The sequence below is a fragment of the Coregonus lavaretus genome (assembly GCF_964263955.1).
Source record: "Coregonus lavaretus genome assembly, chromosome: 2".
NCBI classification, from domain to species: Eukaryota; Metazoa; Chordata; class Actinopteri; order Salmoniformes; family Salmonidae; genus Coregonus; species Coregonus lavaretus.
Genome location: NC_139989.1, coordinates 64737644 through 64751916, shown reverse-complemented (window position 1 = coordinate 64751916; position 14273 = coordinate 64737644). Strand labels below are relative to the sequence as shown.

General features: G+C 43.9%; 1 protein-coding gene across 1 annotated transcript; it reads right to left on the bottom strand.

Moving 5' to 3' along the window:
- Positions 1–302: 302 nt before the first annotated feature.
- On the bottom strand, positions 303–13924 carry LOC311146328 (retinoid-inducible serine carboxypeptidase-like). Its single transcript, XM_084182814.1, has 13 exons — positions 13762–13924; positions 13190–13329; positions 12777–12866; positions 12536–12691; positions 10663–10737; positions 8323–8395; positions 7515–7552; positions 5638–5766; positions 5290–5374; positions 4896–5009; positions 4259–4396; positions 1562–1725; positions 303–844 (listed from the first exon to the last, which is right to left on the bottom strand). Exons 1-13 carry the CDS (start codon positions 13826–13828, stop codon positions 782–784), a joined length of 1332 nt encoding a protein of 443 aa, XP_084038940.1. The 5' UTR covers positions 13829–13924; the 3' UTR covers positions 303–781.
- Positions 13925–14273: the final 349 nt, after the last annotated feature.

Sequence of the window (14273 nt, the reverse complement as noted above, 5' to 3'; positions counted from 1 at the left end):
TAGCTAAGTGTTTTGAGTCCCACTTCCTCAGGTGGTGACTAATATAGCCTAGAGGCCAATATGCACAAAGATGCACAAATTGTCTGAAGAGGCCAAAATAAATCTGATCATTCTGGATCCTTTTGACAGGTTGCATATAAATCATGCATTTCCTGGATGAAATAGCTTACTTTTTGAATCACAGGCTACCATCTCAGTTTTCTTGGCACTGTGAAATTGTCTGGAGCGTCATTCAGCAGACGCTCTTATCTTATAGAAGACGTACTTATTAGCGCTTAGCTAATGTAAAGTAACTAACCATTAAACCATTTGCTTTTTATTAAAATAGTTACATTTATCACGATAGGACTTTTAGTCCATGTCGCCCGGCTTTAGCACCTCCCCCCCAAAAAATAATGAATCGCCGATTTATCATGATTTCAAAAGAAGATATAGTCCATGCTGCTCTGTCATTGCTTGTCCATATATGTATATATTCTTAAATTCCATTCCTTACTAGATTTGTGTGTATTGGGTATATGTTGTGAAATTGTTAGATATTACTTGTTAGATATTACTGCACTGTCGGAGCTAGAAGCACAAGCATTTCGCTACATCCGCAATAACATCTGCTAAACACGTGCATGTGACAAATAAAATTTGATTTGATTTATACAAAAATTTAAATTGATCACAATATGGATTTCTTTCCCTTATATCGTCCAGCTCTAGTGTGTGTTATGGAGTGTGTTGTGGTGTGTGTGTGTTGTGGTGTGTGTGTGTGTGTGTGTTATGGTGTGTGTTAGTCCTGCTGTGTGATCATCTTCAGCATCTGCAGTGCCATGGGTCCCTGGTCCGAGGGGATCTGATAACAGAGACCGAGAGCAATGCATCATGGGAGTGCAAGACAAAAATAATACTACGGGAGGATCTCAATTGCATACTCCTCCTCGTCTCCTCTTCAAAACCCATTGGATGAGAAAGCCAGAGGTCCCTTCCTTCTTACCTTCTCCTCCAATGGGTTTTGAGAAGGAGAGAGGACGTGAAGAGTATACAATTGAGATATTCCCAATGAAACACTACTGGGCCATAATGGCTGCCTACTGGGTTTCAATCTTCTGCATCGTCTTCCTACTCCAACACTGTGGTCGCGTTCCAATAATCTCTCCCTTCTGAAGTATGCACTCGTTCACTACTCTCCACAAATATAGCTCAGTTGGTAGAGCATGGCGCTTGCAACGCCAGGGTTGTGGGTTCGTTTCCCACGGGGGGCCAGTATGAAAATGTATACACTCACTAACTGTAAGTCGCTCTGGATGAGAGCGTCTGCTAAATGACTAAAATGTAAATGTAAAAACATTGGATTGATGTAGGCATGGGCTATAGAGGAAGTTTCCATATAGCAGTCATTTTGTTTCAAATCCATGAAGGGAAGTAAACCATGTCCCACTTTGGGAGAAAGGAGAGTTTAGTATTACTGTACCAACTCTGATGATTGTCCCGTTTGAAAAGCTAATAAATCTATGTTAAAAATGTAATAAAAAGAAAACCATTATTGGGACACAAGTTTGTGTTTCCTCACCATGTGTCCAGCCTTGAGGATCCAGTAGAAGGAGAAGTTCTTGTATGTCTTGTAGAAGGCACCGGTTACACCCGGGAAGGCGGGGTCATCCATGGCCGTCCATCTCATTTGGCTGAAGCTCTGGAGCCCCACCCACTTCAGCTGCTTCACCCATTGCTCCTGACCTGTGATTGGACAATCAGTGATGAGTAATCAATTGGTAATCTGTATCCAATCAACAATCCTCATGTATGAATGTCTATCAGGGACCAATAGTCAATATATGAATGGTAATATTGGTAAATGGTTGACTGCACTATAGCCAGGGTTGGGGAGTAACGGATTGAATATAACAGACTTTGAAAAAAACTAACTAATCCGTTCCGAGCTAAAATATTGTAATCAGATTACAGATAGAAACACTAGATCTTATTGGAGGACTTTCAGAAAGGATGTTTGACACCTTTCTGTTTTCTCAACATTGAAAAAAGGCACAAGTTTAAGTTTGTTCCACCTGAGTGAGTCTGACCACCAATCAGAGACCTCTATGATGACACACCAAATGATGACCACCAATCAGAGACCTCTATGATGACACACCAAATGATGACCACCAATCAGAGACCTCTATGATGACACACCAAATGATGACCACCAATCAGAGACCACTATGATGACACACCAAATGATGACAACCAATCAGAGACCTCTATGATGACACACCAAATGATGACCACCAATCAGAGACCACTATGATGACACACCAAATGATGACCACCAATCAGAGACCTCTATGACACACCAAATGATGACCACCAATCAGAGACCTCTATGATGACCACCAGTCAGAGACCACTATGATGACACACCAAATGATGACCACCAATCAGAGACCTCTATGATGACCACCAGTCAGAGACCACTATGATGACACACCAAATGATGACCACCAATCAGAGACCACTATGATGACCACCAATCAGAGACCACTATGATGACACACCAAATGTGTTTGATGGATCTCGAGAAAAGAGCAGGAATAGGCTTTTGTAGGCTACAGTCCAAGCTATGTCTTCCAATGGTGCGACTGCTGTCGGCATCCAAAGATCATATTATCATTCCTTCCAGTTCTCTGCTGCCAATGACTGGAACAAACTGCAAAAATCTCTGAAGCTAGAGACACTTATCTCCCTCACTAACTTTAAGCATCAGTTGTCAGAGCACCTTACCGATCACTGCACCTGTACACAGCCCATCTGAAATTAGCCCACCCAACTACCTCATCCCTATATTGTTATTTATTTTGCTCTTTTGCACCCCAGTATCTCTATTTGCACATCATCTCTTGCACATCTAGCATTCCAGTGTTATTACTAAATTGTAACTATTTTGCACTATAGCCTATTTATTGCCTTACCTCCATAACTTGCTACATTTGCACACACTGTATATATATTTTCTGTTGTATTTTTGACTTTATGTTTTGTTTTACCCCATATGTAACTCTGTGTTGTTGTTTTTATCGCACTGCTTTGCTTTATCTTGGCCAGGTCACAGTTGTAAATGAGAACTTGTTCTCAACTGGCTTACCTGGTTAAATAAAACAAATAATTTAAAAAATACAGCCAACTTGGATAAACACTTGGAGGTAAGGATGACAGCAGTGGTGTAGCCTACAGATATCACTTATTAATGATATCTACATAGCGCATTGATGTCAATCACACTGCTGCTCTGTCATTTAGCTATTTGCGCCATACTGATTGTGGTTGATGTGGATGGCTGTTCACAAATGTATGTGTATTTTAACCCAATAATGGTTGAACTGAAGACGTTTAAGCTGCCTATCAATCATTGTTTTTTTGAGACCAATGGACAGCCAGTAAAAAAAAAAAAAAAAAAAAGGGATTTTGCAACAGATGCATAGTGTGGAACCCAGCCTGTGGAACCCAGCCTGTGGAACCCAGCCTGTGGAATAACAGTTTGAGGGAGTTCCTCTGTTCTAAACTCCTCCTTGGTATATCGAGCTCCATACTGTCAAAAAACAGTTTCATTAAGAAGACCATGAGTGCTAATCTAATTTGTGCAGATCCCCCCCCACCCCACATCAGCCCTGTCCAGACCCCCCCCACCCCACATCACCCCTGTCCAGACCCCCCCCCACCACGTCACCACTGTCCAGACCCCCCCACGTCACCCCTGTCCAGACCCCCCCCCACCCCACATCAGCCCTGTCCAGACCCCCCCCACCACGTCACCACTGTCCAGACCCCCCCACGTCACCCCTGTCCAGACCCCCCCACCCACCCCACATCAGCCCTGTCCAGACCCCCCCCCCCACCCCACATCACCCCTGTCCAGACCCCCCCACCCACCCCACATCACCCCTGTCCAGACCCCCCCACCCACCCCACATCAGCCCTGTCCAGAACCCCCCCACCCCACATCAGCCCTGTCCAGACCCCCCCCCCCACCCCACATCAGCCCTGTCCAGACCCCCCCCCCCACCCCACATCAGCCCTGTCCAGACCCCCCCCCCCCCACCCCACATCAGCCCTGTCCAGACCCCCCCCCACCACATCAGCCCTGTCCAGACCCCCCCCCCCCCCCCCCAATCTACACTGTTTTGGCTTCAACTGATTTCACTACAAAATGTAAGTGTTGAATGCTGATTCTGTGGCCAGCCTGTAAACAACTGTAGCTAGGGGAATTACTGACCCATGGTGTCCACTATGAGGTCTAGCTGTCCGTTGTAGACGGTGACGTTGACCCCAGCATCCAACAGCTGATCCACCACGTCCACCACTGGTTTCATGAAGTCACCTGACATGCTGCTGAACACTGCATCAGCCTGACCTAGAGGGGGGAGAGAGACGGGGGTAAGAGGGAGAAAGTGAGAGAGAGGGTGAGAGATTGAGAAGTGGAGAGGGAGATTAAAAGAGAGAGATAGATGAGTGTGAGGTCAGAGAGGAGAGAAAAGGTGTGAGAGTGTGGAGGGCACATTTATTTTTAAAAGGTGCAATATGCAGAAACCGCTACGCCATTTGTACGATCTAAACCACTGTGAAATAGATTTTCTATAAGCAAAAATAATGTATTTTCAGCTGTTTGAAGCTGGTGTACAAAACCGAAGGTAAGACACAAAAATGAAATTTCAGAAACGGAAAGCATAGAGATGACACACATAGAACAGATCTACCGCTTCTTAGACTTGCTTTCAATGAGAATGACAGATTTATAACTCACATTTCTATGTGAATTTGGTCGGGTTGCCCAAAAAGTGACATATTACAGCTTTTAAAAAAAGAAGCACTTTTTAAATGAATCCATTTTTGACCCAGTAGCAGTGTCTTACCTCCCCAGGTGACGTTCTGAGGGATGATTCCCAGCTTCTTCCTGATTGGCCCGTTCATCAACTGGCTCAGTGATTGGCGGTGGAGGGGGCGAATGTGACGGCGCATCAGCAGGGCTGTGGGAGGGACCACGGAAAGTACACCAACAAACAGGAAGTGATGGTGTAATCTCAGGAATGTATTTTTCAGGCTAGTAAGGAGCATTTTCCCACAGACAGTATATATTTGTAACAAAACTTTTTACCAGTGTTTTAAATATTGTATGACATCACATTTTATGTATGTTTCTGCATATATGTACCAGGATGTTCAAATAAACCTTAACCTAATTATAACTAGAAAGACATTTCACCCCATTTTTTTCTTGTTTAAGACTGATCTGAAAAGGCATCTTACAGAGGTATCCTTCTCCAGCCACGGAGGTCATCTTGTCATCAGGTTCCTGGGTGAGGATGTTGTAGAAGTTGACTCCATTTGTGTTCTGAAATCAGACAGGAGCTGAAAGGATGCTCTGATGACCATGGCATTCACACAAACACACACCACCCTCAGTGATTCACACCAACACACACCACTGACCTGTTCCATGACACTCAGTGATTCACACCAACACACACCACTGACCTGATTCACACCAACACACACCACTGACCTGTTCCACGACACCCTCAGTGATTCACACAAACACACACCACTGACCTGTTCCATGACACTCAGTGATTCACACCAACACACACCACTGACCTGTTCCACAACACTCTCAGTGACAGACCAGAGCTCTGTGGCCTTCAGGTACTGCCCCTGATCCACCGCCTGCTTCACCGCCTCCGCTGCACTGTTCACCTCCCCCAGGCCGTAGTCATCTAGCAGGGACTGAAGAATGGAGGACAATGGGGAGACGGTCAGAGAACAACTACATTACCCAACATGCATCACTGTTCACCTCCCCCAGGCCTTAAGTCATCTAGCAGGGGGGCGCGTTCAAGCGGATCACTTTTGTCAAGTCAGTGACCATCGTTGATCACTGCCTTTCAAAGTGTGTGTGTGTTGCATTATGGGGATTAAGAAAAATCGACTTACGCCTACATGTCGACTGCATGAACTTTACAACAAAATCATGTGATCAAAAGGTCATGAAGTTTTGAAGGCAAGTTTTCACCAATTTCATCCTGCAGCCATCGCCTGCATTGTGGAAGGCTCTATTGTCAACCAATCATTAGGGTGTTTTTGTTTGACCTACGCGAACGTGACCAAAGACATGACGGAAACAGGAACCAACTTTAACGCGATTCATGTATTCAGTGGGTATACAAATTAATGTGATATTTGAGGCTCTCAATAACTGATTGTACAATCTACACACATGATTTCAGTTTGTGAGGGTGTGATATGGGGGTTGTTGATTTTAACATAAAAAAAAAAACTTGTATGAACAATGGCAACATTGCCATGTTGATCCGAGCCTTGCGATTGGAAAACCACATTAGTGTCCGACTTTCGGCTGTCGCAGATGCACCTCCCCAGACTTGTCTACAGTCAATTGCTTTAGCCTTACCACTCAAGCGCGCCCAGGGACTGCAGAGTGGAGGCAATGGGGACACAGTCAGAGAACTACACTACCCAAAATGCATCATTGTTCACTTCCCCCCAGGCCGTAGCCATCTAACAGGGATTGGAGAGTGGAGGGCAATGGGAGACAGTCCCGTGTGGCTCAGTTGGTAGAGCGTTGCACCTGCAACGGCAGGGTTGTGGGTTCGATTCCCACGGGGGACCAGTACGAACAAATATGAAAATGTATGCACTTACATAAGCTGGGACCGAGAGAATGGAAAAACAGCTTCTATCTCAAGGCCATTAGACTGTTAAATAGCCATCACTAGCACATTAGAGGCTGCTGCTGCTGCCTATTGAAATCACTGGCCACTTAAAGAAATGGAACACTAGTCACTTTAATAATGTTTACATATCTTGCACTACTCATCTCATATGTATATACTGTATTCTATAATATTCTACTGTATCTTAGTCCATGCCGCTCTGTCATTGCTTGTCCATAAATGTATATATTCTTAAATCCCATTCCTTACTAGTTTTGTGTGTATTGGGTATATGCTGTGAAATTGTTAGATATTACTGCACTGTCGGAGCTAGAAGCACAAGCATTTCACTACACCCGCAATAACATCTGCTAAACACGTGTATGTGACAAATACAATTTGATTTGATAAGAGCATCTGCTAAATGACTAAAATGTAAAACTACAATCCCCAGCATGCCTAGGTACCAAAACATTTTTACATTTTAGTCATTTAGCAGACGCTCTTATCCAGAGCGACTTACAGTTAGTGAGTGCATACATTTTTCATACTGGCCCCCCGTGGGAAACCAACCCACAACCCTGGCGCTGCAAGCGCCTTGCTCTACCAACTGAGCTACATGGGACTACAAAACCAGCTCCATTTTGTATTCTCCAGACTTTAAAACCACCCAGTCTGCAGAAAGAACCGCATAGAATGCAAAATCCATCACATCTTCCAAAACAAAGCAAATGTGTCTGTAAAATAAAAATAAAATTTAAACATGGAAAACACATTTTACTAGGCTGTGTGTGTGAGACTCACCGTGGTGTAAAGATAAGGTCCCCAGGTCATAACAGAGTCTGCAGAGAAACAGAGGAGAAGAACGTTTGCGGTTCATTAGGCACCGAATGGGACAAAACCCCAATGAAAAAGGGAGGGACTACCTGGACTTGTCCAATACAGTGTGCAATACTGGAAACTACCCAGGATTATACAGTCAGTAGGGAACACACTGGTTAGCTAGCCAGGGGTGGAACCAAGCAGAAGCAAACGGGCTGAAACCGAGAGGGACATACCTGAACTTCTCCAATAAAGAAATGCTTGTTTACGTTGCAAAACAGTTTGCTACGGTGTGCACTTATGAACACACCCCTGGTGACTCTGCATGAGGGGGGGTGTTAGAACAGTACAACAACCCCCTCATGCATGAAACTGTGGCTGCACTGAGCCATCCAGACAAGGTTTTACAAGAGGAGAAAACTGCAGCGGTAGGTAAACCTGTTTGTTCAGTCAGTCATGTGACCACACAGGGAACAACAGCTGTGTACCAAATGGCACCCTATTCCCTTTAGAACACTACTGTTGACCAGGGCCCCATAGGGATCTTGTCGTAAGTAGTGCACTATATAGGGAATAGGATGCAATTTGGGATACAGTACCAGTCTTCAGTGAACCTGAAGTGTTAGAGAGGGGTTAGAGTAGACTTTTGGTCCAATAAAAAGTGTTGTAAAGAGTGTTCTGACTTTTAAAGAGCCGTGTACTGAATGTTTTATGAGTTTATGTTCTAACTGGATGTTCTGTTCTTCTAAGTGGGTGTTCTGATGTTCTGTGCTCCGAGGTAAATACTGACCCAGTGGAGAGATCCAAGAGTCTCCCAGAGCCACTCCAGCAAAGTTACATTTCACGGTTCCTTTTTCTACAGCCTATAGAGAGACAGATATGTTAGAATAGCAGAACGCCATGTCATTACTAGTCATTAACATGCCATTACTAGAAGTCATATTACAACTGGTACCAGCACTAATTTTATCCCATTATTATTATTTATTGTAATTGCTGTTAATATTATTACCACTAATAACATAATTATATTTGACCATCGTTGTAATGCGTCTACTTTGACAATGGAAGGGTTTTACTTTTGTGGTGACGAGAGCCCATGAAGTGGTGGTGAGGCCAAGACTTACAGTTTTGTATTTGACGGCGCCCCTTTCAAGGCTATCACAAGACAAACGAAACAGCTCTACCTTTACGACTCTGAATGGCCTGAGGAGGTCAGAGGACAGTCAGTCAGCAGGACGCCTTGTGATCTGGTTACTGGAGAAACGACCAGCCAGGCTTGAGAGCCAAGAGATGTGTATTGATAGAGAGAAAGTCGGGGACTTTTTCTTCCCATTTTTTGTAACAAAGAGAAAATGTCGCCAATAGCGCGAAATGAAACACGTTTTCTTAAACACTGTATTAAACTGAAAGACATGTTGATATAACTTGAAGCAATGTGATATTTCTCTTCTGATCCTCCTATGGTCATAAAAGAAGCATAACGGGCATTTAGCTGTAACATGAATGTACGCACTACAGGCTATGTATTTCATGTCAGAGATGATGAAACGTCTGTACAAGAAAAATATGTTGTGGACACTTATGAGGAAATCTCAGGTTTTATCCTCATATTAACTTTAATTTTTCGGGGGTTCTCAGAATCAACGGGGCGTTTCCGTGCCACGCTGTCAAAGCTACTAGAGCCCGCCCTCTGAGTATCCCTATAGATTACAGGACCAGCTAACAGACGTCAGATCAAGTTCCTTCGAGGCAAGGCCACGCCCGTTGAACGAATGAGCCCACGTTTCTATCACGCATCATTCATTTGACATAGACCGACTGGGAGGGACTACCCATCTTACGTCTTGTAGTGTTATTCTAGTGACAGCATAGTGACATATATATATATATATATATATATATATATATATATATATCTCTTAACATATGCTATTGTATGGTACGTATTGGGGCGGCGGGTAGCTTAGTGGTTAAGAGCGTTGTGCCAGTAACCGAAAGGTAGCTGGTTCTAATCCCCGAGCCGACTAGGTGAAACATCTGTCGATGTGCCCTTGAGCAAGGCACTTAACCCTAATTGCTCCTGTAAGTCGCTCTGGATAAGTGCGTCTGCTAAATGACTAAAATGTAATGTAAATGTATTGTAGTGATTACTTCATCCTAGTCATGTTTTAGCTCTGTAATTCATCTCTGCTGCATCTGTTATCTTCATGTGTTTCATGCTGCAACTTAATGCTGTGGTGAACGCTCGCACATTCAGGTGTTAGCTGAGATCTTTACTTTTTATCTGCACACAGTATTGCATTATGGGATGGCTGCCGATATTTCTTTTATGGGAGCACGTGCATGCTTAGGCTCTGTATTCATCACCTTGTGCTAATTCATACTGTTATGTCTGTATCATCTGCACATAGTCGTTATGGCATTATTACCAAGAGCACAGTGAGGTCGTGGTGACAGAGGCCAACACTAGCACCCCTTCCACAGCATCTGCTGGAGCGTCGCAGTACGATTGCCGACTGGTTCATATTACCCGGCTAATGATAACTACTGATATAATTAATTCAAGGATCTCCAATCCAACCCTTAAATGGTATCAGATTAATTTGGATAGGATAACAAATTAATAAAAATCAGATCAATTAATTATTACAGTAAATAAAATCAGTAAAATCTTGAATATCCCAAGCCAAAAGTCATAACACTTCAAATGTCAATAAAGTATATTGAATTGAGAGAGACAGAAACAGCCAAAAAGACACAGGAACCCATGGTGACCAGTGCTGACCAGTGTGGGTAGAGATTTGAGGAAGTAGGCCCCAACTTAGCACGAGTCATTAGTTCCTGTCTACGTCATGCATTGCTCAACACACGACAGTGAACCTTAAGTCTTTCGTTTTGAAAACCCTGTTCCATTACCGAGTCAGACACCATTGATCTACCAGTTTTTCCATGCATGGTTCCTATTCACTTACATACCAAAGTACTAGAACTGGAAAAGGTTTCCCACAGCAGAGACAGGACAGTAGGTTTGTACCCTATTCCCATGACAGTGCACTACTTTTGACCAGGGCCCGTATACACTATATAGTGAGAACAGGATGCCATTGGGGACGTAATTTGTGCCTACCTTAGTGAGTTCCAGTGAGATCACAGCAGCCATCTTCCCTCCATAGGACTCAGAGAATATGTAGAAGGGCACACTCTAGAGAAGACAAAATTAAAAAAATGTTTAAATGCATTGAGAAGTTTGAGCCATAGGTGCCGTGTTCCAATACTTTTAAATACATCCTTCCTTCCTTCCCTCCCTCCCTCCCTAAAGGAGACTCCTGGGGTGCGTTCAGTTTGGTTAAACATTTGTGTGATGGTTTGTACCGAATGACAAGTTTACCCAAAACGGAGCGCACTGCTCTTCAACAGCCTTTGAGGTACGTTTTCTCCCGTTTGGTGGGTGTGGCCTGATCAATATGGGTGTGACCATTTGAAATCACAAAACTTGTGCAGCATACACAGCGGTTAAAGCAAGAGAAAAAAAATGTTTTTCGCATGACTATAATTTAAAGGGCGACTGCACTTCCTGATTCAGCCTCGTTTTAAAATTCGGTTCTTTAAGAAATGCTAGCAGCCATGACTGAATTCAAACGCGAATTGGTTTCAGGGTGTGGTTTGATGCGGGTGTCGTGCGTGTTCGCTGGTGGAAAGAGTTAGACAAATTATTTGGCCAATGTGAGGCAAAGTTGGTTTGACAGGGTTCGTACAGACAGTGGCAATTCAAATTCAAGGACCTTTTCCAAGTACATTTTCAAGCACTAATATCTATTTTCAAGGACCATCAATTTGTAATAGTGCACCTGTTTCTAGTTGACACCAGATGGCAGTATATATCTCCACAACCTAATGGAAAAAATAACTTAGGATTCATCACTACCTGACAAGTTCTACTCAATAATACGTTGTTTCACTAATTATTTACTAAATACATGAGTGGTGAGTCAGTACTGATGATTTAGTCATTTCAGTAGTGATGAGCAGAGTTTTGGGACATGCCTACTGGTGAATAACATTTCCTATTTGCATTACTACACAATTCCAGCTTAATGACTGTGTTACTACGAAAAAGCATCTTGCTTCTGACTGGCAGCTTTAGTGTGCCAGTCGGGTGAAAGAGGGGTTGGCTGTGTGAGGAAAACGGTATGTGAACGGCCATCAGAATGGCAGGAGCAAGGCTGACGCTTGATAAAGCGGAATATCGCGGGCGACCTGTGAATGAGGCGATTGGCAAAAAAAGCTCTGGAGGTTGTTGCAGAGAAGAAGTCACATGTAAAAAAGTGGCGTCAGCGCAGAGTCTTTCCCCCTTCATGGGTCTCTTCAGGGCCAATTCTCTCATGCTCACAATGTCAAAGTCTGACACATTTTTGGCTCCTTACACAGTTTGTGTTGGTTGGGTCCAGTGATGTAGTGGTGAAAAAAAAGGTGGGTCAACTATACTGAACAAAAATATAAAACGCAACATGTAAAGTGTTGGTCCCATGTTTCATGAGCTGAAATAAAAGTTGTTCAATACGCACAAACAATTTAATCTACATTTGCCTGGCATTTTAGCTATTGATGTCACGTTTGGCAGCACCTAACCAGTCAGTTCTGTACCTGCCTGGCTGAGTGGCAGTGTGGGTGGAATGAGCGAGCTCGCCTGGCAACCACAGCGCAAAACACGTGAGGAAATAAAAGTTGGTAGTCTGCCTGGAAATTAATCCCCCCCCATCCCCAATTTGTTTTATTATATTTTGTTTTTACTCAAAACCTCCCGCATCATCCATATGAAGGAAATCCGTTGCAGTGACGAGAACTTTAACCCCTGCCATTCACAATCTCCCTCTGTGCCACCATAAATCACACCGTTCTTCAACTGGTCGTTCAGTACACTATCGTTTCCACTGAATTAAAAGTTGAACACCATTCTGAACTCACTTCTGGTGATCCAACCTGTGTGAAGCTGAACCCACCTGGAACTCTTCCTTCTTGTCGAAGAAGTGTTTGAGCAGCACCAGCATGTCGGAGGCGACAGTAGCCACGTCAGTAGCGAAGGCCTTGTCTGTGTCCGTGTAGCTGAAGCCTGTTCCTACCGGGTTATCAACAAACAATACACTCGAGTACTGGACCTGCAGGGGCAAAACAAACACACACACCTTAAACACTGACATCCAGTTTTCATTGATGAGCCGTGTGTGTGTGTGTGAGGTTTACCCAGGAGGTTTTCCTAGGCCCAAGGTCTCTATCCAGGGGTCCGATCTCTTCAAAGTTCCCAAAGCCACAGCCTGATCCTCCCGGGCCGCCCTGGAATGGAGAGACACATACCATTATTAGAGATGCATCATCTATCCATCCCTTCCTCCCCCTGTAAGAGTCAAGATACATCAGCATCCATCCATCTATCTATCTATCTATCTATCTATCCATCCTAGATTAGGTAAGACAGTGTTATAGTGTTTGGCACAGGAGGCTGCTGACGGGAGGACGGCTCATAATAATGGCCAGAAAGGAGTTATGGAGTTATCGTCATCATTAGCCTGCCCTCCCCAATTAAGGTGCCACCAACCTCCTGTGGTGTAAGGTTACCCACTTGTAGATAGGTAAGAGAGTAGTGTAAGGTTCCTCACCTGCAGCCACATCACCAGAGGCAGCTGGGAGTAGCTGGCGGACGGGCTGTCAGCGTTGTAGAGCCACCAGAACATATGTGCCCCCTCGCGCACGTCAACATAGCCCCAGGATTCTTTAGATTGTAAGGGATTCGAGAACGCTGCATACAAGAGTTGAGATTTGGAGACATTGAAACGGCGTTATTAAAAATTCTGCGATTGGTCTTAAATGCAGTCCAATGACAAAATCCCCCACCCCTGACTGCTTGCAGCAGATGTTGTGGAATAGCGCTATGGGGGGTTTCTGATCGCAGGAAAACGTCAACATTGTAGTTAGCCAACTTTTGCTTTCACATTTATCAGGAAGCAAGATTCGCAGACATGAAACCCGAACAAGCAAAGCAAATGTGTGGATTTGACCAATTTGATTGCTGGAGTCTGAGTCACCGTACTTAGCGGACTAAACTCTGGAGTCACCGTCGTGATTTCAAGCATGCTTGGATGTCGGCGCAGTTAGTATTCAAATTGGAATTTAACAGTTATTGAAACACCGATATATCGGACACAATCACTTCACATAGCTAACTACTTACCTGTATCAATTGCCCCGATAAGCAGCAACACAACGCTGCAAGAGCGTGTTTTTGTCAGCCCCATCATCCCGACTTGTTCACAAGAACTTCACAAAGCGACACTTCTCTTCACACTATCGTCTCATGTCACACTATCGTCTCATGTCAGACTTTAGTCACATGTCAGACTTTAGTCACATGTCAGACTTTAGTCACATGTCAGACTTTAGTCACATGATTTACCTAATCCTCAGCTGACCAGAACATGGAAAATAGGCCTTTAGAGCCAATCAATGAGCATTGTGGAGCTAGCCACGCCCACCCTCCACCTTGAATTGTGTCAAAATAAAAGTCCAGGGCAAAATGTCCTGTGAATTTTCCAAATTAAAAGACACGGAACACGGGAGAGGTATAAACAGAAGATTGACCAAGAAAAATAAATGTATTTATCAAGTCATAAGAACGCAGTCATGGTCTTATACTTCTGCCGGAGGTCAAGAGGGAATCAAATTAATTAATCAATCAATAAATCC